The sequence below is a fragment of the Saccopteryx leptura genome, chromosome 5 (genome assembly GCF_036850995.1).
Source record: "Saccopteryx leptura isolate mSacLep1 chromosome 5, mSacLep1_pri_phased_curated, whole genome shotgun sequence".
Classification (NCBI taxonomy): domain Eukaryota; kingdom Metazoa; phylum Chordata; class Mammalia; order Chiroptera; family Emballonuridae; genus Saccopteryx; species Saccopteryx leptura.
Genome location: NC_089507.1, coordinates 51,516,210 through 51,540,237, shown reverse-complemented (window position 1 = coordinate 51,540,237; position 24,028 = coordinate 51,516,210). Strand labels below are relative to the sequence as shown.

General features: G+C 35.4%; 1 protein-coding gene and 1 non-coding gene across 4 annotated transcripts; both read left to right on the top strand.

Annotated features, from left to right (window-relative positions):
• The first annotated feature begins 625 nt into the window (after positions 1–625).
• LOC136406160 (UDP-glucuronosyltransferase 2B31-like) lies at positions 626–23,140 on the top strand. 3 transcript variants are annotated; one of them, XM_066386015.1, is made up of 7 exons: positions 626–809; positions 6,951–7,672; positions 8,706–8,854; positions 13,622–13,753; positions 15,622–15,709; positions 16,501–16,720; positions 22,506–23,140. In XM_066386015.1, exons 1-7 carry the CDS (start codon positions 691–693, stop codon positions 22,783–22,785), a joined length of 1,710 nt encoding a protein of 569 aa, XP_066242112.1. In that variant the 5' UTR covers positions 626–690; the 3' UTR covers positions 22,786–23,140. The 3 variants fall into 3 exon arrangements, with proteins under 3 accessions (XP_066242112.1, XP_066242114.1, XP_066242113.1); XM_066386016.1 differs by having other exon boundaries at positions 675–809; positions 6,847–7,672; XM_066386017.1 differs by lacking the exon at positions 6,951–7,672 and having other exon boundaries at positions 627–809.
• Positions 21,389–21,495, top strand: LOC136407279 (U6 spliceosomal RNA). Its single transcript, XR_010751836.1, has one exon. It is a non-coding gene; the product is annotated as a U6 spliceosomal RNA (small nuclear RNA).
• Positions 23,141–24,028: the final 888 nt, after the last annotated feature.

Here is a 24,028-nt window from a genome sequence, read left to right as displayed (position 1 = left end):
CAGAGGTAGGGTCCCAAGGACCAGAGGGACATCAGTCAGAGGGACAGGGGATAAGGGGATGGGATCAGAGAAGGTAAAGGGATTAGTGAAACTATATATACATAACACAGAGACATAGATAACAAAATAGCTAATCCTAGAGGGAAGGGGGGAGAGAGTTAGGCGGAGGGGGGCAAAGTGGGTATAAAAGGGTCACCGGGGTGGGGTGTGAGGGAGTTATATTCAGTGGGACACTTGAATCCATGTAAATACAATAAATTAAAAGTAATAAATATATATTATTTTTTTTTAAAAAGGAAGGGTGCTAGGTGTAGCTCCATCTCTAGGCTCCAGTGTGTCTGTCCAGACTTTTTGTGTGGCTCCAGGAGTCCAGTAGATGTCGCCTCTAACACCCAGAAGTGTGGTCTGCCTGCTCTATGCACAGATTCAACTGAGTCTCCAATGAATTGGAAGCATCAGTGATAGACTGGGGAGAGTGTGTGTGTGGGGGTGGGGGGGAGCTCAGGTCTAACATCAGAAAACTGAGTCAGGACATGACCCCTGCTTTCTGGTCTCTCAGAATGACCAGTAGTCTTGTCTGCAGTAGGAAGGACTCCAGAGGGGAGGGCGGAGCAGCTGCTTTTTCCCAGGTTAATGCCAGTCAGCAGGGAGTGCTCCACCCAAAAAAGATTGCAATTGCAGTTCTAGAGTATGACTCAGCACAGGGGTTCCGGTATCCGTCCCCCACACTTGTTTCTCCATGGGCCTCCAACTTTACTCTTCTCTCAGGAAACTCCAGTCCTCTCAGCTCTCCCCTGCCAGAGTCCCCGGTAAGTGGCTGTGAACGAGGTTTTCTTGGTGGGCCCTTTAAGAAGGAGCCTGCGTTCCTCCCAGGACTCTGTATCTTTCCCGCAGACAGAAACCAGGCTCTTTTCGCAGCTAAATGCTGTCTGGGCACCTCTTCTAGGCTCTGGGGCTCTAGGCTGGGGCTGAGCCCCCACACCTCTCAGGGTGGCCCCCCTGCAATGAGAGTCTCTCCGGACTCTCAGCCACTGCTCGCACCTGGCAGGTCTTTCCCTGTCTCCAGCCTTCCTACCAGGCTGGGTGTTGCTTCTTTGGTGACACTTGGTTATAGACTCACAAAGTGATATTTCATTGTGATTTGTCCCTGACTCTTAAAAATGTGAAGCATCTTTTCATATGCTTTTTGACAACTTGTATACCTTCCTTGGAGAAACGTCTATTAGGAACCTCTGCACACTGTTTAAACTGCATTGTTTTGTCTTTGCTTTTGACTTGTAAGAATTTCTTATATATCCCTAATACAAGTTCTTAATCAGATACTTGATTTGCAAATATACTCTCCTGTTATGTGGGTTTTCTTTTCACTTCTTGATGGTGTTGTTTGAAATACATAAGTTTTCATTTTAATGAGGCCAAATTATCTATTTCTTATTTGGTTGTTTCTGCGTTTGTATAATATTATAGAAACTACAGCCAAATCCAAAGTCAAGATTTACTTTTATGTTTTCTAATATGTGTTTTTAGTTCTTTCTCCTACATTTAGGTTTTTATACATATTGACTTCATTTTTGATTGATTAGAGATAAGAATCCAACTTCATTCATTAGTGTATGAATAGCCAGTTTTCCCAGAATCATTTGTGTAAAGAGCAGTTCTTTATCCATTGAATTGTTTTTCCACCTTGCCAAAAATCAATCGCTCTTAAGGTGAAGGCATATTTCTGCATTCTCATATCTGTATTATAGATCTGTGTTTCTATCCCACACTGTCTTGATTATTATGGATTTGTGTTAGATTTTAAAATGAAGTTTGTGACCAACAACTTTACTCTTTTTCAATAGTATTTTGGCTATGTACTGCTACTTTTAGCTCTATGTAAATTTCAGGACCAATTATTCACTAGCAATAAAGGCCATTAGGATTTTTATACAAATTGTATTGAATGTGTTTATAGCTTTGGGGGTTACTGCCATATTTACAAGTCGCCTAGTCCATGAACATTAGGTGTCTTTCCAATTATTTAAATCCTCTTAATTGCTTTCAGTAATATTGCATAGTTTTACTGTACAAGATTTTTACTTTTCTGGCTAAATTCATTCTAAAGTATTTTATTCTTTTTGATGCTATTATATATAATTATTTTCTTTTCAAACTTTTCATTACCAGTGTTGAAATTACAATTGATTTTTGTGTGTTTGCTTTGTATACTGAATTTTTTGTGAATTTGTTCATTAACTATAAAGAATTTGTGGATTCATTAGGATTTTCATTTTGAAATCATCAATGAATAGAAGTAGTTCTACTTTTTCTTTTCCAATTTAGATAACTTACTCTCTCTCCTATGTAATATGTCTGGCTAGAACGTCCAGTTCACTATGAAATAGACATTATAAATACAATGTAGATGAAAAAGAGACTGCAGACTAAAACTGATAAGCTCAGCAGAGACCTGCATAGCGTGCTTTAGAAACTCTGAGACCTAAAGTATCCACATAGAATGGTCTGGAATGGAAAATTCCTATCTAAAAGCCAGTCATGGCAGGTTGTCATGTCCTAGGCCAGCATCTTCCTTGACAAGGGTCAATCTTTACCTTAACTGAGCCTGTCTGTTGTCTTTTTGCATCTGCAATAATATATCTTTGAAAGGACATAGTAATCCCCTTTTTTATCCAGACCCCTCTATGTACAGCCTTCCTCCAGAATAAGAGATCACAGAACCTCTGCCTCTTATCTTGTTCTCCCTCATTCCATCTCCGCATGCTGTAAATGTTAATCATGAACTATTATATACACACCATGTAAAAGAAGTATATGCCTATCTATTTTATTTTTATCCTTTCTCAGAGATTTTCCTGCTTTCCTTTCTCCTATCCCCTTAATCTATTACCACTGGATTTCATGCAACACACTTCTGATGCATAAAATAAGTGGTAAAACTGCCATTTTCAGGAGCACTTTCTCGATCTGTTGAGATTCTTTCCTGGCAATTGTCTTCAGTTTGATTCAAATAAACTCATAAAAATTCTCTCCAGGTTTAGGTGTTTCTTATGTTGACAGCTATCTTGGTTTTGTTCCCGATCTTAAGGGTAAAGCTTCCAGTCTTTTATTACTAAGTATCATGTTAGCTGTGGACTTTCAGAGATGCTCTTTTTCATGTGAGAATATTACTTCTGATACTAGTTTTTGACTGTTTTCACAATGACATTGTGTTAGATTTTCTTATGTTTTTCTGTGTTTATTGAGATGATCATGTTTCTCTCCTTCATTCTATTGTGTGGTGTACCTCGGTTGTTGCATATAGAATCCCATTTACATATCTGGGAAAATAACCAACTTAGAAATGCTGTATAATATCGTTAAATGCTAGTAGATTCAGTTGGCTAGTATTTCATTGAGGATCTTTACATATATATTTATAAGGGCTATTAACCTACAGTTTATTACTTGCGATTTTTCAGGGTTTGCCTGCAGGGTAATAATGGCCTCATAAATTTGTTGGAAAGGGTGAAAGGACACACTTTTTATAGGGTTTGAAATAATTCTAGAAGGACTGCCACAGAATAAAATGCTTGCTCTCTCTCTCTTTTAACATAGAAAAACAATTCATTCCATTACAAGCACTTACACAGGTAGTCGTGGAGAGTAAGAGGCCTGCTGGTGTAACATCCACTGGAAACAGAGATAATATAGATCTAGTGGTTAAGGACTAACTCCTAAGAGGAAAAAAACTTTTATCTAGGATTAATTTTAAAAATATATACAACTATTGATTCAATCTTCTCAAAGTCTACCTGTGGTATAACTTTCAGGTAAAAACATGAATCATTACAGTTTGGTGATCCCAAGTACCCTTTTTAAAAAATCATCAGAGAAAGGAAAAAATAATATAAAAACAGCTGAAGAAATGCTCTATCTTATTTCTTGCCTTCATTTCTCTGATGCTAATAGCTCTTGCTTCAATTCTGCTAATTTACAGAAGAATGCTGTTTGAGTCGATAGTTCTTGCAAGAGCCCTTGTCAGTCAGAGGAGGCTTTTCAGGAAATGTGGAAATGTGCACGAAGTCAGTCATTAAAAATTTACAGGAGTTTCTAGAACACAGCTCAGCGGGAATCAATGGACAGACTGATAAAGGCATTTAGAAGTTTCATTCCCTCATGTGGACCCCTTTTCTCCCCTTGGATGTCTTACTCTCTGTGGCCCTCACTCACCTCTTACCTCACCCTTTCCCTCCTCTCATAATGTGACATGAAAAAAAAACAACTGAATTTGGGCATCTCTTAAGATGAATTTCAGGATTAGTTCTCCCATATTCTCAGCTGGCACCTTCTCAATAATAAACCTTTCCTTACTCCAAACTCTGACATTTCATATATTGACCTTTTTTTTAAAGCTTTAAGAACCAGAACCTTGTACCCGTGATAGGATTGGTGTTATTCTTTGTGAATATTTAGTACACAATTTTCAATAAAATAATCTTGTCCTAGGGTTTCCTTTGTTGGGAAGTTTATAATTATTGATTTGTTCTCTCACTTGTTAAAATTACCCACTTTTCTTTCAGTCAGTATTTTAGAAAATTTTTTTATTTTACTTGGGAATCAAAATAGTTCACATAAAATTGTTAAAACTATTCCCTTATAATTTTTTGTAAGATCAGTGGTTATGTCCCTATTTTAAATATTGATCATTGTTGGTTGATAGTTTGTGTTGGTGGTGGAACAATATCAGTATGTTAGACCTTGTTCATAAACCTTGGTACATTATACATGAGTACTGCTTAAAAGAGATCAGAATCAAGACCCAATATAAAGAAAAAGTTTACTTAGAAAGTTACAGATGTTGTAGAAACGAGCCACAGAAGACAGGGGTTTAGGAAACAAGTTACACAAACAAAAGAAGGGCCATTGGAGCTTAGGAGAAAAGAGAAAGTCAAGGGAAATATACCTGGAAAACGAGGGTAGGGAAAGGGAAAGGTGTGTTCCAGAGAGGCAGCTCACTAAATTCTTCCTTTTGAGGTTATTTATCTATAGGTCTCAGGGAAGAATCTCAATAGAATATTCATCAGCTTACCAGGTGTGTCCTCTCAGGGTTATTTTCTCCACTGTTAGATCAGTGCCAGGACAGGAGGTTATTAGTCAATGCCGCTCGTCCTGAGGTCAGCCATGGCATGGCTTTTCTGGTTTTGTTGCTTTTCTGGACCTGGCACTGAAATACATTATATCTAGGGTTTAATGCTTAACAGAAAATATGGAAAGAAACAATGAACTTGAACAACACTTTAGACTACAAGAACTTAGTAGACATACACAGAACATAGCAGAAGATATATTCTTCTCAAGTACACACAGAAGACTCTTTGGAATAAAGTAAATGGGAGTAATAAAACAAATCTTAAAAAATTTAACAAGACTAAAATTCTAAAATTATAATCAATATTTTTTCCTAAATACAATGGAATAAAACAAGAAATCAAGAACAAAAGAAGTAGTTTCTTCAAAAAATTAAAAATGGAACTGCCTTTGACCCAACTATCCCACTTTTAAGAATGTATCCTAAGAATTCCAAAAACTAATTCAAAAAAAAAAAAAAAAAAAAAAAAAAAGAATGTCCGTGTTAATTACAATATTGTTTACAATAGCCAGGATCTGGGAACAGCCCAAGTTTCCATCAGTGGATGAGTGAATGAAAAAGCTGTGGTACATAAACAAAATAGAATACTATGCAGACTGTGAAAAAGAAGGGTATATTATCTTTTGCAATGGCAGATATATATAAAGACACATAGATACAGGTAACAGGACAGCAAATCCCAGTTGGTAGGAAGAGAGGGAGTCAAGGGGAGGAGAGCAAAAAGGGTGTAATGGGGGGCACATTGTCTGGGGGTGAGGGTATTATATTGGGTTGGACACTTGAATATATGTTAACACAATAAATTTAAAACTTTAATTAAAAATACAGAAATATAAATGTAAAATTCAAAATCTTTTGATATTAACCACCTTCAACAGACTCTTTGTATAACCAGTGGATCAAACTAACTATCAAAGCAGAATTAGAAAATATTTAAAAAAAAAATGAAAATAAAAACAAAACTTGTGGAATTCAGCAAACACAGTGTGCAGATTGTAGTTTATAATAAAACATTAATATTTAGGGTGCAATGTCTATCAACTGATGTACAAATAAACAAATGTGATATATCTATATTAGGAAATAATATCTAGAAGTAAATAGCAATAAAATCATGATACATACTAAAATATGACTGAATCTTTAAAATAGTATGCTAAGTGAAAGATATGAGTCACAAGAGTTCACATATTACATTATTCCATTTACAGAAAATGCTATATTATATTAGAGGCATATACCAGTTTAATGATTTGACAGATTTAGGGAGTTCCATGTACAGGATTAAGGTATCACTGGAGTTATGAAAATGCTCTTCATGTGATCATTATGGTGGTAGCACAATTCTGTGAATACATGACGAACTGTGGAAATGTACATTTGAAATTCATCAACTGAATGGTGTGTGAATTATGTGTTCACAAAATTTTATTTAAAAGAAAAAACCTCTTGAAATATTATTCAGGTAATCTTTTGTCAGCCATATAAAGGCTTTATCTTCCTTTCTTCACAAAAAGAGATTATAGAAACCATGACCCCCCCATCCTATAGTTTTCACATTTATCTATAATACATAATATATCATAGATGTATTATAGAGTTGACCCATAGCTGAATGATAGCATTTGCAGATATTTTTATAAAAAATAAGTAACCTAACTTATGATTTTTTGCCTTGCATAAAATAATCTGTTAATAAAAATTTATTACTTTAGGTGTCGGGTTATATTTTAACGTTCTCCTTGATTTCTACTTGGACATAAGTATCAGCAATGGTAGGAATGTTCAGCCGTTTGAAAAGAAACATTTGTTCCACCAGGATGTCTACGAAGTGGATTTCAGTTCTGCTGCTGCTACAGCTGAGCTGTTCCATTAGCCCTGCGTGTTGTGGAAAGGTGCTGGTGTGGCCCACAGAATACAGCCATTGGATCAACATGAAGACAATCCTGGATGAACTCGTCCAGAGAGGCCATGAAGTGACCGTTCTGACATCTTCAGCTTCAATTCTTGTTGATCCCAACAAACCATCTGCAATTAAATTTGAAATTTATCCTACATCTTCAACAAAAGATGGTTTTGAGAATCTTTTTGCAAAACTGATCTCTGAATTTATAAACTTGCCAAAAGATACATTTTGGACTTATTTCTCACTAATGCAACAAATCAATTGGGAATATTCTGATTTTATTCAAAAGCTGTGTAGAGATATGGTTTTGAACAAGAAACTTATGACAAAACTACAAGAATCAAAGTTTGATGTCATTCTTGCAGACCCGGCCGGACCCTGTGGGGAGCTGCTGGCTGAGCTCCTTAAGATTCCTCTTGTTTACAGCTTCCGGTTCTCTCCTGGCAACACATTTGAAAGGCAGAGCGGACACCTTCCCTTTATGCCATCCTATGTACCTGTTGTCTTGTCAGAATTAAGTGATCGAATGACATTCATGGAGAGGGTAAAAAATATGATGTATGTGCTCTATTTTGACTTCTGGTTCCAAACATTTAATGAGAAGAAGTGGAATCAGTTTTACAGTAAAGTACTAGGTAAGTCATCTTTTCGCTTAGTAGCATGAAATCCTAACTTTCCTAGCTCCTGTTAACATGAGTTTGTATACATCTTAAGGCAGAGAAACTTGTCTTTTATAGGTATAACAATGAAATAAAATTATAAAATGACCTTTCATTCTCAAAACATTATAGAAATGTTTAAATTATAAGGTCATTGAAGAACTGCTTTTCTTGTATAATTTAGTTTGATATTAAAACTGAACTAATTTGCCATATTATCTGAAGTTTTCTTTCACAATAGAGAGAAGGATTGGCTCTATGCCAGTCTCAGGAACTTATAGTAGGATGTTTCCAAGGATTTCACTCCATTTCACTAAGTACTTACAAATCATCTGTTTATTAACGTGCACTTTTGATGTGAGTGGACATGTCAGTGAAAATTCTCCCTTTTAAAGGACAAAATAACCTAAATTAAAAGTTAGTACATCTATTATAATACTAAATAAAAATACTTCAGCTGTTTTATACATATTTTTCATTAATACAGAAGTATTATGAAGCTCCTAAAATGAACCAAATGTAGTTTTAGTACCAGGAATTGACCCAGATTCTCAAAGCCTCAGTTTATGAGACATCTAGGATCAAGGGCATAAATTGCTAAATTGTAGAAACTATAATAAATAATCAACAGGTAATGTTTCCATGGCAATAGTAGATTTAATTGAGTAAGGAGTTGAAATAATTTTTAACATTTGTATTTGTTACTTTTACAGCTTTTCAGAGTTAACAAATGCATGTTTAACTCTATTGTGGCTCAGGTTTCATCATCTTCTATGACTGTGAATTACTGATGTGACATTAGAGAGGGAAGACTATTATACTTTAATCACATAATTTTAGATATATGTGAATAACATAAAAAATATGTATAATATATAAATATGTTTGTATTCTCAAACCACCAACACTTTCAGCAACTTTGGGAACATTATTTCAAGCTTTTCACAGGAAAACAAATGTCATATTCACAACTTAATATTATCATTTTCCGGTTGTTTTTCCCCTTCAGGAAGACCCACTACATATTCTGAGTTAATGGGGAAAGCTGAAATATGGCTCATTCGAACCTATTGGGATTTTGAATTTCCTCGCCCAATTCTGCCACATTTTGAATTCGTTGGAGGGCTCCACTGCAAGCCTGCTAAACCCCTGCCTAAGGTAATCCTATTCATGCTTGTTTTACACTGTTTACTTTGAACTCTCAATAGCAATGATTCTGCTTTCTTCATTTAGGATGTCTGATAACACTGAGACCTGTATGGGAATCTGGGTAAAGATAACTGCCAATTAGACACTCATCTATTTCTATTTCAGTACATGAATTTAAATATCATTATCATTAACAGATAAAGAATTATACTTAGGAGACTGTAGAATGAGGATTAGTTAAAATAAGATCTTCATTAATCAACACCTAAGAAAGTACCAGCCATTAATTCAAAGAATAATTTAAAAAACACTAGCATTGTGCAAGGATAAATATTGGCTATGTAGGAAAGCAATATAAACAGAATTTTTTATTCCACACAACAGATATTTTACTTGGAAAGACATAAACAAGTAATGAAAATTGTGTGAAAAGTATTATAATAAAGGAAAAAAATACCATAATGCTACTATAATGCTAAAGAACACATCCCACAGGAAAGGATCATAATACCTGAGATGTTAAGCTTCAATCTGGCATAACTGAATATAAGACATCCCTTATTTTTCCCCATTAAACAACAAGAATTTGTTATCTATCCATGACTAAAAATGTCTCTGTGGAAGTTTCAGGATCCAACATCATCTGCCAAGGCACCTGGGAAGACACTCACCCACTTGTGCACAGGGTAATAGACAGGAAGACTCCGGTACTGGCTGCGATACCCACAGGACATTGTGAATTGATTCCTCCCTGTCATGGCTGCAGTCCAGCAACATCTCAGGCCCAGACTTGGGCAGCCACCTATGGATAAGTGAGCTTTTGTGAAAGTCCAGATTTCCAGAGAAGTTTCAGCGTGTTGTTGGGCACAAAATATATGCATTTGAATGCATTGTTGTGGGAGAGGAGTAAGCTCCACTTTGTCAGCAGCATTTGTCCTTCAAGGCAGCACAACTTAGGGGTAAAAGGAAGCCATCATTTCTCTCACAGGGAACAGGAAGAGCCTGTAAGTGAACAGTGAGCTTTCCCTAGTTTGCAAGATGCTTCCAAAGGGCTCATTTCTCTGTCTCAGAATCCATAGTATTAAATTAGGAGCTCAATAACTGGTGAGAGGGAGCAGACAGGAGAGTGGCATGTGAATGTCCCAGAGGACATTAAAGAGACACAGTCCCTCCTGACAGTATTCTGTACTCCATCAGGAAGCCCGACCACAAAACACAAAAGAAACCTCCCCTACAAATCCCCACAATGGGCCTGTGGGCACCAACAGTGAACTGCTTTCAAACCTATAGCTCCTCGTCTGCTGTCAGCTCCATGTACAAGCTGCCAAGGGCAGCACAAGATTTGGTAGAAGATTAGGGGGCAAGAGCAGAATGCAGGCAAGGGTTTGCCAACAAGAGAGAAACCACAAACTTGAGCTGTAGCACCACCATCAGGTCTGGTCCTTTACTGGATGGAGGGAAGACAAACAGGCTTAAAAATTCTCCCACAGGAGAATGCAAGAAGCATGGAGCAGGAATATTCATAAAAGGTCTGAAAAAGCCTTATATACAGCAGTACTGATAAATGGTATTTCTACCCTGTAAGTAGTAAAGATTGAAGTAGCTAACTGCTAATTCAATGCAAAAAGAACAATGAAAAACTCCAAAAAACATGAAAAATAAAATAAATGTTAGATCACCAAATTTAACCATAACCTTCCAACAATCAAATATAGACATTGGAATACAGTGATCCCTCGTCTATCATGCAAATTACGTTCCAGAACACGCCCACAATAGACAAAATTTGGCGAAATAGTAACCTTATATTTATTATTTATATATATTTTAAGGCTTTATTTTGATTTAATAGTCTTTTGATATGTTTTAATTTACATTTTTATATTGATTTTCATTTTTTAGGTTAGAAAATGCTCATTTTACTGCAAAAATAATTAAAATATTAAGTATATAAAAATACTTACATACTGCAAAATTCTGAGATATAGTGAAAAATCTTCAATACAAAATTAGATATATACATTTTAAAAATCTGTAATACAATAAGACTGTGAAAAGTGAACCATGATATGGCTAGGGACAATATAATGTATACCACTCGCAAAAATTCAAAATAGCTGTGTTAAGGAAACTCAATTATCTACAAAAAAATGTGATACTTGTGTACTGTTGGTAGGAACTTAGAATTAGTACAACCACTATAAAAAAATAATATGGAGGTTCTTCAAGAAAATAAAATAAAGCTACCATAACATCCAGGAATCTCACTTTCTCAGTAAATATCCAAATATAATAAAAAAATGATATCCAAAATATATCCATTATCTCATGTTTATTTCAACATTCACATCAACCAGTGAATAAGAACAAAATTCACCTGTAAAAAGATGAAAGGGTAAAAAGATGTGAAAAACACACACACAAACCCACACACATGCAACAGAATATCACTCAGTCATGAGAGAGAATATAATACCATTTGGGACAACATAGATGGGCCTTAAGTCATTATGCAAAGTGACATAAGTCATTAGAAAAGATAAATAATATATAACATCACTTATTTGTGGAATCTAACATTGGCAAACTCCTAGAAATGAGAGGAGAATGGTGGTTACCATTGACTAGTAAAAATGAAATAAAGGGTTGAGAAAAAGTTGGCCAAAGTATACAAACTGTAACATGAAGATTACAAAGTTCAAGAGATATAGTAATTATAGCCAACAATTCTCTACTATATACTTGAAAGTTTATAAATACTAGATCATTAATGTTCTCACCATACACACCCAAAGATAATTATGTGACCTAATAGAGGTGTGCACTACTGCTATAGTGCTTATCAGATTATAATATAGAAATGAATCAACTGAACAGTCTATATACCTTAAACTTACAGGTTGTTATGTGTCAATTATATATCAATATTTTAAACAAAACCTTGAAACAATGATGAGAATGAAAAAGTAAACTTTCTATATTAGAAATATTGCATCATTATTTTCCAGGGAGAAGATAATACAAATAAATAAGTACAGATTAGGGGGGCAAATTTGATGAGTGTAAAGTTTGAACCTGATTACATGAAAATTTCAGCTCCTTACATATTTCGGGGTGCAATAGTAAAAGTACATTGAGCAATCAGAAATTTTTCAAGTAAAGAAAGTAATAAAAGTTAAAAATTCACAAAGATCAGGAAACATAGTCAGATAACTCTGAAACAATCCCAGCTGGACATGACTTCACCAGGAACTTTATGTACTTTGAACTGAGCTACTCAAGAGGGTGACCAGCCCTCTGCTCCAGAAAGTCCAGCTGAACCTCTCCCTTTGTGGGGAAGATGCCAATATAAATTATAAAACGTATTTTTCTTACTTATACACAATTGTGTTTCCAGCTTAGAAAAGTCAAACCAATGACTTATAACAATTTACACCGATATTTTATTCAGCTCCTAGAACATGGAGGCTTTAAAAATAAATTAGCTAAAGAAGCAAAAAACTTCTGCAGAAAGTGATGGTTTATTAGTGATGAAATCAAATGTTAGTGATTAAAATCAGTGAGTACAGGATAACAATTATCTGGGTCACTGAAGCCCTGCTCTGCTTTCATGAGATTTACTTGTATAATTTGAGAAAAACAAACCAATTTTGGAGTACCTGGTTTAGATAATTATAAAACAGTTAACTATATTACTAAACCAGTTAGAAATGATAACCTGATATGATGATAAGTAAAACTACTTCATGATTGGGGTCTGCTCTATTTAACATTAGCTCTTCCCAATAAAGAAAAAATAAGTTCCACTGGCATGTACATATTATGATTCTTTTCCCTTACAGGCTACTTGAAGAGACAAACTATTAAGACTGTGATGGGAGTTAGGAGAGGAGGTGGGAGGTGGGAGGGGAGGAGCACACACCAATACTCACTGACACAGGGGCTATCTCCAGGCTAGGACTCTTGTTTAGTACTGTTCTTTAATGTTCATTCTGCTGCAGCTAACTAGCCTCTGTCTTCTACACAGAATACTTTCCCAAGCTGTGGAAAGGCTATGCAATACTCCCTGGGAGCCTTTTACACAACTTAAAAGCTTTAAATCTCCAATCTAAAAGTGTCACAGTAGACAATGTAAACACTTAGAAAAATAAAAATGTCACTACCTGATAAAGTCATTTCTGTCCATGGAATGGAATGAGCCCACTTTTCATGAAAACCTGTGCTGTTTTATATTTCCTGTATTCTATCTGCTAAATCAAAATCCTCTTGTATTATCTATCAAGATTCAGAATAAATGAACAACATATTAAAAAAATTTAAAGGAATTCTAATACAGGCTAATATATATATATTCAGATATATATATATCTGAATCTTAAGGACATTTGCTAAGCGAAAGAGGTCATACACAAAATAAGATATATTGTAGGATTGCACTTACATAGGTATAAATACTAGTCCAACTCATAGAAACAGAAAGAGGAATAGTGAATGTCAGAGACTAGGAAATAGACAATAAAGAATTACTCAATAAAAAACACAGTTCCAATGTGCAAGATGTAGATGTTCTGGAGATGGGTTACACAACAATAAAAATCAACACCACTGAACTACACATTATATTGCATGTATTTTAACACTTTTAAAAACACAAGAACTGTACTAATAACTTTCTATAAGACATAATTTTCTCTCATTAGTTGTTTTTAGAAGTACTTTCAATAGATTTCACTGTGCTATTGATCTTTTGTGATGGGAACTATTCTTCCTTCGCAGGAAATGGAAGAGTTTGCCCAGAGCTCTGGAGAACATGGCATTGTGGTGTTCACCCTGGGCTCCATGGTCACGAACATGACAGAAGAAAGAGCCAATGTGATTGCATCAGCCCTTGCCCAGATTCCTCAAAAGGTCAGATAAAGTACCTTAGAGTAACAACTAATGAGTGTGTTAAACTCTGTAAAGGGTCGGATTACAGAAATTTCTACAAGAAAGGTAAACTATTGTGATAGCTCCAATTTATGTCACATATCAATTTTAAAACAAATTACACATGGAGGATTTTGTTTAACAATAACTTTGGCATTAACATTGTGATCACAGAGAAGTATATTTAAGAGGTACACTGTGCAGTTTGGTATTGTCATAGTATCATAGGCAGGAACAGATATCACATAATTCTATCCTGTTTGTGCTATTTTCTTGCAGGATTCCTAGGGTACAGTACAAAGTACAGATGTTCTCAGAAAGCAGTAAATTTTTTAACAGTAACATTAAACTGGAAATGATAACAGTCTGAAAGATGTCTCACAGTTTAGGCTTGGCAGGTGTTCCAGGCCTCTCTTCCCCTGATTCTGGAATAGGCCCGCTCACCATCTTTCTCAAGGTGATACTGAGAGAAAGGGTGTTCAGGGTCCACCAGCTGCATCAGACACAAGCCAGAACAGTGATTGAGAGAAAGAGAAAAACAGGTCTGTGAAAAAGCGAGAAAAAACTCCCTGGTCAACCGTGCCCTGCTAGATTCTGAAGCAAGAAGACATAAAACAAAGGATGAACGTGGGTTCAGTTCTAAAGGTGACTCTATATTTTATAAATTGTGGCCAGAAACAATCCTTAAAATAATTACTCCTAATTGAAGAAGGGAATATAAAAAATGTGTCAACCAGAACTAATCTTAGCACGAGACAGTTTCTCATGTGCACCCCTTTCAACATAAAATATGGTAGTAAATTATTGTAGCACAGAAAAATCACTTGAAGTCTCTGAGTGTTTGTGAACTACTTTTAATTTTCTAACTATGTAGCTTTATCCATATCATCTATGCTAATTTGCTGAGGGCCTGGGGTTACTTTAACTTTTATATCATCAAAGAGATGTTACCCACTTAAAACTAGAATCCAGCTTAGTGGTAGACTCAGGAATTTCTTGACTTTTTATGATTAAACCATATTAGTAAAAGCTGTCAGTGCATTGTGGCACATTGTGAAGTGTTAACAGCTGAATAAAATTTAATATCATCATCATATTTGATCTTCAACAGATATATGGTTGTTTATGAAGTGTCAATAGGCTTTTCTTTTTTATATTTTAAGAGATTTTTCAATCCTGTTCAGTGTGATAGTAATGAATTTATATAAAAGTTATCACTTGGAAGTGATGATTAATGATTTCTAAACTGAAGGAAATTAAACATACTCATTAAGCAGAAATCTTTATTATTAATAAACTGTTAAATATCAGAATAATTTAATTCTCACAGAGAGCTGATTGCAATGATTTTGTAAATCAAAAAAATGTTAACCTCTATTAATATAACTTAGAGAACTAGTAAATAAACCATGGCCTCAGTATTCAAATCAAAATACACAGAATTTTCACATCTGGAAGATGACAGCTAGTACCCTAAACAACAAAAACAAAATAAATGTGTCAATTACTATTAATTTGCTGGTTTTCTCACTATAATTTATATGACTATCTACAAACTTTTATATACTTGAATTGGTCATTGATAAGCTCCTTGTGTAACCCCTAAGTGTGAAACATCATGATTGCATTCAAGCCTGACTGAATATAAAAATAAGTACATGTAATACCAGCATGTACTTCTCTTATATCAGTGTTTTATTGGTTCTCATTCTCCCACATGTCTTGTCGTCATTTCCTTATCTGTAATATATAAGAAGTTTAACTCGATGTCTCTTTGTGCATTTAGAATTCTGACACACCGTAACACTGTAGTTTGACTCATGGATGACAATACTTTCTTACCCTAACAGGTTATATGGAGATATGATGGCAAAAAACCAGATACCTTAGGGCCAAATACCCGGCTCTATAAATGGATCCCCCAGAATGATCTTCTTGGTAAGACTCTGGAAATCACTGAAGTCAGAGTCAATTCGACCAGAATGATAAACAGTTCACGAGGAAAGAAATTTATTGAACATATCTTATTGAAAAACTTCAGAAATAAAAATTAATTTCCTTATACATATATTTCCTAGTTAGAGGGAAAAATAAGATATAACATTTGACTTCTTATTTTACACAGTCACATTTCTTATGGTCACAAAAGATCTCACAGTAAATATCTCAAAACATTCTCAGTTATTACACTCTCTCATATCTCTCTATACACCAATTATTTAAACCACTCTAAGTGTACACATGTGACCCTGTAAAATATCAGCACCTTTATTATTAACAGTGACTTTCCATTTTCCAGAGAGGAAAAATTCAGTATCTTTTTCCAAAGTAACAATATACTTCATTATAATTGTAGCTTTTCCTTCTTCTAAGTCTGGGCCACCACCATCACATTGCCTGCTGCCTTGACATCCAACATATCAGACTCAGTGACTTCACTATTTATTTAAAAAATATATTCTAACATGACCCAAAAGTTTTACTTTCACATACACTTATTTTTAGATCCAGAATATTCTTTTTTGATTTCTCTACTGAAAACTTGTATTCATTTTCAAGTGAAAAGAAACACACCAACCTTCTATCTAAGCCTTCACTATCTCTCCAGCAGATTTATAGTCTATAAATTTTTTAGATATACATTGTCTGTGTCATTTCCATTAGTGCCCACATCTCATTTTATTCTAAAACTTGTAACTTATAATTTGCTAAAATTCACCCAATCACAGGTCATCCAAAAACCAAAGCCTTTATCACTCATGGGGGAACCAATGGCATCTATGAGGCAATCTACCATGGGATCCCTATGGTGGGCATTCCCTTGTTTGCGGATCAACCTGATAATATTGCTCACATGAAGACTAAGGGAGCAGCTATCAGGTTGGACTTCAACACTATTTCAAGTAAAAAATTGCTCACTGCATTGAAGACAGTCATTAATGATCCTTCGTAAGTATCACATTTTTCTTAATAGATACTGTTTATAGATAGGGTTTTTTTTCTCAATGGTACTTTTAAGAAGCTAATTTTACATAATTAATATGATTTAATCTATCTTAAATCTATTTTAATTTTTAGCTGCACATTAATTTCAAAGTTACACTTTAATCCCATGTATCCAATGGGAGCCAACTAATGCAAAAATTTTCTTCTCCATTTATATAAAAGTATATAAATAATTGCAAGAACACATTTTTAAATATATTATAGAGCACATAAAAGGAAGACTGATAATCTGATAAACTAGAAGAGAAATCATACTTTCAATTCAATACCTAAAATTTCTGAAAGTAGAAATGTCTTTACACTAAAAATATCTTATTATAATTTTGAACAGATTCTGTGCAATATTATTTACATACTATAATATTCACCTGTTGAAATTATAAAATTCAAATATATATAGTATACTTACAGAGATATAAAGTTATAACTATAATAGAAATTTAGGACATTTTTATTATCCCCAAAAGATATTGCAAATATCTTAGAAGTCACTTCCCATCTTCTCTCACCCAAGATGACAGTTCTTAACTTTTTGTCTCTATAGGAAATTTCTTTAGACATGTTATAATACAGAATCATACAATATATGGTCTTTTGGAAATGTCTTCTTTCATGTAGCAAAATGTTTTGTAGTTTTGTCCCTGTTGTAGCTTTGCACTACTAAATAATTACATTCTATGTATATGGATATAGCACATTTTATTTATCTGTTTATCACTTCATAAACATTCTGCTGGTTTTCAAGTTTGGCTGTTATGAGCATTGCTACTTATGATTTTGTGTGAATATATGTAATGATGTCAGTAGTTACAGTATACCCAAACAGACAATATAATTTAAACAAAAGTAATATCAGAGTATATTTTAAAAATTAAATGAATATATACTATTTAGAAGCCATGCTTTATAGACGTATACAAGAAGATTGTACAAAGGTAGAAAAAAGATCTATTTCAACAGTGACCATAAAAAGATGCAGCTATATGAAACACTATAGACCAGAAGCACTACTAAAAATAAAAATAAGGGCCCTGGCCAGTTGGCTCAGTGGTAGAGCGTCGGCCTGGCGTGCAGGAGTCCCGGGTTTGATTCCTGGCCAGGGTACACAGGAGAAGCACCCATCTGCTTCTCCACCCCTCCCCCTCTCCTTCCTCTCTGTCTCTCTCTTCCCCTCTTGCAGCCAAGGCTGCATTGGAGCAAAATTTGCCCGGGCGCTGAGGATGGCTCTGTGGCCTCTGCCTCAGGTGCTAGAATGGCTCTGATTGCGACAGAGTGATGCCCCAGAGGGGCAGAGCATCGCCCCCTGGTGGGCATGCCGGGTGGATCCAGGTTGGGCGCACACGGGAGTCTGTCTACTGCCTCCCCGTTTCCAACTTCAGAAAAGTACAAAACTAAAAACAAATTTTAAAAAATAAGTACTTCGTGATGCTAAAAAGGTTATTTTTTGAAACAATATAAATTATTAATTGATAACTTCTACAAATAAATCCCCAAGTAAAAAAAAAAAAAGAAATGAAGGCAAAAGAGAGAGAAAGAGACCAAAATACAAGTTTTTAGTCATAATAAGGTGTTTGCAATATTTTTTCTATAATATAAAAAGATGACAAGATAAATGAATCCATAAAAAGATTTGGAACACAATTTTAAAATGCAATTTAAGATACATACAACAATGAAGAATATAATATTTTTGACTGCATAAAGAAATATAATTGCATTGAGTGCACATGCTGAGACAAAACTAAGACTCATGATTCAGAATTTTTCAAGTCATAAGAAGTACATGTTCAACTAGACTAAAATTAAGTTAGAAACAAAAAGAAAACCTAAACTAAAAAATCTCTAAATTTTGGAAATTAAGCAACACATTTCTAAATAACTCAGAGTCAATGCTGAAATCATAATCACACATGCACTTTCTTAGCAATTCTGTTTGTAAGTATATACACCACAGAAATGTATAAATACGTACATCAAAAGACATATACAAAAATATGTACATCAGCATTACTAGTAATAGCTAAAGATATACTAACAATCCAAATAGCCATCAAACACTACAAAGTGGTCATCTGTGGTACTGTCATACATTAGATACTATACAGCAATGAGCCCTGGCCGGTTGGCTCAGTGGTAGAGCGTCGGCCTAGCGTGCGGAGGACCCGGGTTCGATTCCCGGCCAGGGCACACAGAAGAAGCGCCCATTTGCTTCTCCACCCCTCCGCTGCACTTTCCTCTCTGTCTCTCTCTTCCCCTCCCGCAGCCAAGGCTCCATTGGAGCAAAGATGGCCCGGCCGCTGGGGATGGCTCTGTGGCCTCTGCCCCAGGCGCTAGAGTGGCTCTGGTCACAACATGGCGACGCCCAGGATGGGCAGAGCATCGCCTCCTAGTGGGCAGAGCGTCGCCCCATGGTGGGCGTGCCGGGTGGATCCCAGTCGGGCGCATGCGGGAGTCTGTCTGACTGTCTCTCCCTGTTTCCAGCTTCAGAAAAATGAAAAAAAAAAAAAAAAAAAAAAGATACTATACAGCAATGAAATAAACCAACAATTGCTATAGAAAAGACAGAAACAAGTATTACTATAATATTTGAATATATAAATAAAAAAGACTAATCTATGATGCAACAATAAGAGTTAAATTGTGGCAAGAGTTAGTGACTACCCAGTCCAAGAAAATGGGGAGCTTCTAGTAGCTTGTGGTAACCTACATCAGTATCTAGGCAGTAGGTGCATTGGTAGATTGAGTTAATGACAATTTACTAGGTAATTATGAAATTTTGAACTATTTACTTAAGACATATTTGTTTAATATTTTTTCATATTGAAATTAAAGGGATACTTTACAAACTGTATTGTTTTTGTTTTGTATTGATGAGGCAGCAACTTATGCTCACAGACAGATTTCTCTCTTTGTTAGGAATTTATATAGCACAAGTTTATGCGGGAATTATAATAATTTTACAAGCCAATGGCATACAGGATAATATCTCTTAATATACCAAAGAAAGGAATAACATATACCAAACAAATGACTGAATAATCACACTATTGTTCCAAGCAAAGAGATAGGAAGGAATCAAGTTCAAAGTTAATAAAGAAACAGTGGCTACCCAAAAGCTGACTTCTAGCTGCCAACACAAGAGTAACAGTCCCCAGCTGCTAGAGCAGGTTGCTAGGGAGCAAAGACACCAGTCTTGGAGGCTGGCTGATCTCTTCCTCAGGGCTGCTCTGAGCTTTATCACCAGTTTCTAAGAGACATTTGTTACTAAGGCGTCTCTGGACAGTTTTTACGTTAGTGAAGAGTCACCCAGCCCAAACCAAAATTCTCAAATAGACCTCAAAAAATCTCAGTATTTTAGTCTAAATATTTCTTTGCCATAGGTGTTCTTCTATATCTTTTTATCAATAAGGCCACAGGCTTGGTGTTGGTGAGAATGGGGGCTCTGCTTATGAACGAACACCAGATGCAAAACGACATCCTGACAGGAATTAATTTATTCTTACTTCAAAGTATCTATTTTTGTTTCGGTTATAAACAAGTGGATAAAAACAACTTTGCTTAACTCATATACAAGTAAATTTGAAATAATATTAAACCAACACATATGTATTTGGGAATCTAGGAATCAAATAGTGAAAATAAATTAAAAAATGCCTAAGGACACTCTATGTATGGCCAGGAAAAGCTCTTCTGAGACATGACATTGACACAAAACCTCCCTCAGAAGTTAAAAGCAGCCTTGCTGTGTCTCAGAGAAGACTGACTGCTCCACGGGAGGGACAGAGGAGACAGAGTACAAAAGTGATGAGGTAAAAACACACTTGGCAGCGTCAGTGAAGAAACTACCAGAGTGCCAATGTGCCTACAATAGAGTGTGCCTAGGACAAAGTCATGAGAGGAGGTTGCCAGGGAGTCTGCGCAACACCAAGAGAGAGAGAGAGAGAGAGAGAGAGAGAGAGAGAAATTTAGCCGGGATTATTTGAAGATCTAATTGGCTGTAAACACAGTTCACGAACTGGGCAATATACCATTAGCACCTACCAGGGCTCTCAGAGGAGTTGTACAAAATGGAAGGTTTGTATAAGAAGAAGGGTGTTGCAGGGAAATATTAGAAAGAGAAAATACTATTTTTAGACAAGGGTATCTTTTTCCAGTAAAGTAATGGCAAGGATTTTTATCATGCAGATTGCCTCTTCCTCCTAGGGAGGATGGTGAGGGCCCAAGTGACAGATTACCTCATTGATGTTGATTAGAAAATTCCAGACTGGTTGATTTAGACTATATTTCTGAGAGAAGTTGAAACTTCAATTAAATCAGATGGTAAATCTAAGATCTTATAGTGGGAGTAACACCATTTAAGGTCTATACTATTCTCTTTAACACCATGTAGGGTCTTGCAGGCCAAAAGTTATTTGGACTTTCTTCCAATGTGTTGAGAAGCCAGATGAAAATTTTGAGAAAAAGAGTACCATAAATTTATGTTTTAAAACAATATTATTCTGGGTGAAAAATAGACAATTGATTTATAAAGAGAAGAGTAGGCTTAAAAAGACTACTTATCAAAGCATTTCTCCTGTTACAATATATTTCTGCTTTTAAAATTTCAAAAGTGTGCTTGCTTCCACAGCACATATACTAAAATTGGAAGAATACAGATAAGATTAGCATGGCCCCAGCACAAGGATGACACGCAAATTTGTAAAGCTTTCTATACATTTTCAGTAAATAAAATCTTTATAAAAAATAAGAAACTTTAAAAGCATTGTCCTCAAACTGCATTTCACCACCTGATTTATGTCAAGGAAAGTCCAAACCTAGCAAAAATTTTTATAAAATTTTATTTGAACAAATGACTGAGAACCGTCCATGATCAAGCCCCACAGATGAGGAAATGCTCTAGAGAATGGAAGTGTGGCAGTTCTGTTTATGCATTTAGAATCAAAGGAGAAGCATAAGAAAGGTTACATGAAATCCATTACTGCTAAATTAAGGAGGAAGAAAAAAGCAAGGAGGAGGTGGGAGTTGGGGGGGATTAGAATCTCTAGAATGGGATAAAAAGTGAAAGGGAGAGATATATACTTCCTTTACATTGTAGGTACAGAATAGCTAACATTTAGCATTTATAGTAAATACATCTCACCTGTGGGCAACACGAGACAATTGTGGTCATTGTGCTCTGGTGCCTGTGGTTAAACCTACAGACGTAATCTAGCATTTCAGAGGTATGTTATCCTAGATGCATAAGAACAGTGGACAGGCCCATTTAGGGTAAAGATCAACCTTTTAATAAGGAAGCTATAGGCCTGGAATGAGAGTAGTTACCAGGACCTGCCCAGTTAGAAATGTATGATCAGATTGCCTTGTGTAATTACCTTGGGTCACTGAGCGAGACAGGCTTATTACGTGGTCCCCTGACACTGGCAGGTCTGCTGTGTAGCCCCTATTTTACTCACACTCATAGCTCTTAGAGTGGCTACTTTCATTTCCTCTGCTAAAATGCTGTAGATGCTCCATCTTACCTTCTGTCTTGACTGTGTAAAATATTTGTCATCAGAAAATTCCAATTTAAAAGGCAATCATCTAGGAATACCCAAATTATAATATACTTCTCCAATTCTATGACATTTATTTGAAACCTAAATATGACATTTCAGAAAATTTTCATGGGAATGACTCATTTAGGCAAAGTAACTTTCTTTCATTATTGGTTTCTTTGTGTTTCTTTTAGGTATAAACAGAATGCTATGAAATTGTCAAGAATTCAGCATGACCAGCCAACGAAACCTCTAGATCGAGCCGTCTTCTGGATCGAGTTTGTCATGCGCCACAAAGGAGCCAAACACCTGCGGCCAGCCTCCTATGACCTCACCTGGGTCCAGTACCACTCTTTGGATGTGATTGGTTTCCTGCTGGCCTGTGTAGCAACTGCTACATTTGTCATTACAAGATGTTGTCTGTTTTGTTGTCAGAAGTTTGCTAAATCAGGAAAGAAGAAAAAAAGAGCGTAGTTGTCTGAGGCCTGAGGCTGATATTCTTATGGATACGTCGTTCCAGTTATTTCAGCAAAATAAAGTGTGGTGTAAGGGTCCTGCCTTCTTGACAAAATGACTTTTCACAATTTAATTACTTGAATCAAAATTTTTTTTCAAGTGACGATGTGTCTACATGTGATAATGTAGAACCCATACTCTAAAGAAACTTACTGAATTTTTTATTTCCTCCTCAAATGTGTGTGTACATATTTGTGTGTAATTTTTGTAAAACAGAACACAGCCTCACTTATCTATATACAGACACGGTGAACAATTCAATGTGTTTGTCAAAGGCAGTTTGTAATAATGATTAAAACTCCATATAACCATACTAGATCAGCATATTTCATTCCTTCTCTTGCCTCAAAAGCCTGTTATCTCATCCTTCCCTTTAAGCTAATATTTAATCATTAAGGTTCTTAGCATGACAAAAAAATATACAATCACTATGTTATTTTATATCTATACACACTATGACTGACCGTAATCAATAACAATGCAAAAATATACAAAAAAATCATGTAAATTTTTTGGAAATAGAAAATTCACATTACAAGGATGCTCACAGCCCTCCTAAAACATATACAGCCAGACTGAAATGGTCCAGGTAAGGAAAGCATGCCAGTCTTTATAGGTCAAGAAGATATCATCAAAGTCTCACAAAAAACATTGTCCAGCCTAAGGACAATGTTTATTTGACAAGTTAAAACTTTCATGCTAAGAGAATTGTATGGGAAGTTTACCACAGAACTTTCCATACAGCTCCTCTAGATAACTGACACATAGATGAAGAAAAATAGAACAACAGAACTAATAATGGCCATAGTGATAATAATGTTAAATTATTAATATAAATTTATTAAATTAATTAATTTTTCCCAAATCTATCCTGTAACACCCATATGTGAAAATAATTGGTATCCACTGTATGATGAGAAAGCTTACAAATTATAAACAAAAAGATAAATTATCTGTGTGAAAATATATGGAGGCTATGAGCAGGCTATTCACAGAAGTCAAAATCATCTATAAACTACAACTCGTGGCAGAAACCACCAATGCTTAGGCAAATATAAATAAAGTCAATAAATTATTTTCCCAGAGATGATTTATCAAACTGAAGAATCAGAGAAAACTGCCTGACTAGCGGTGATGCAGTGGATAGTGCAGCAACCTGGGACACTGATGTCCCAAGTTCGAAACCAAAAGATGACTAAAT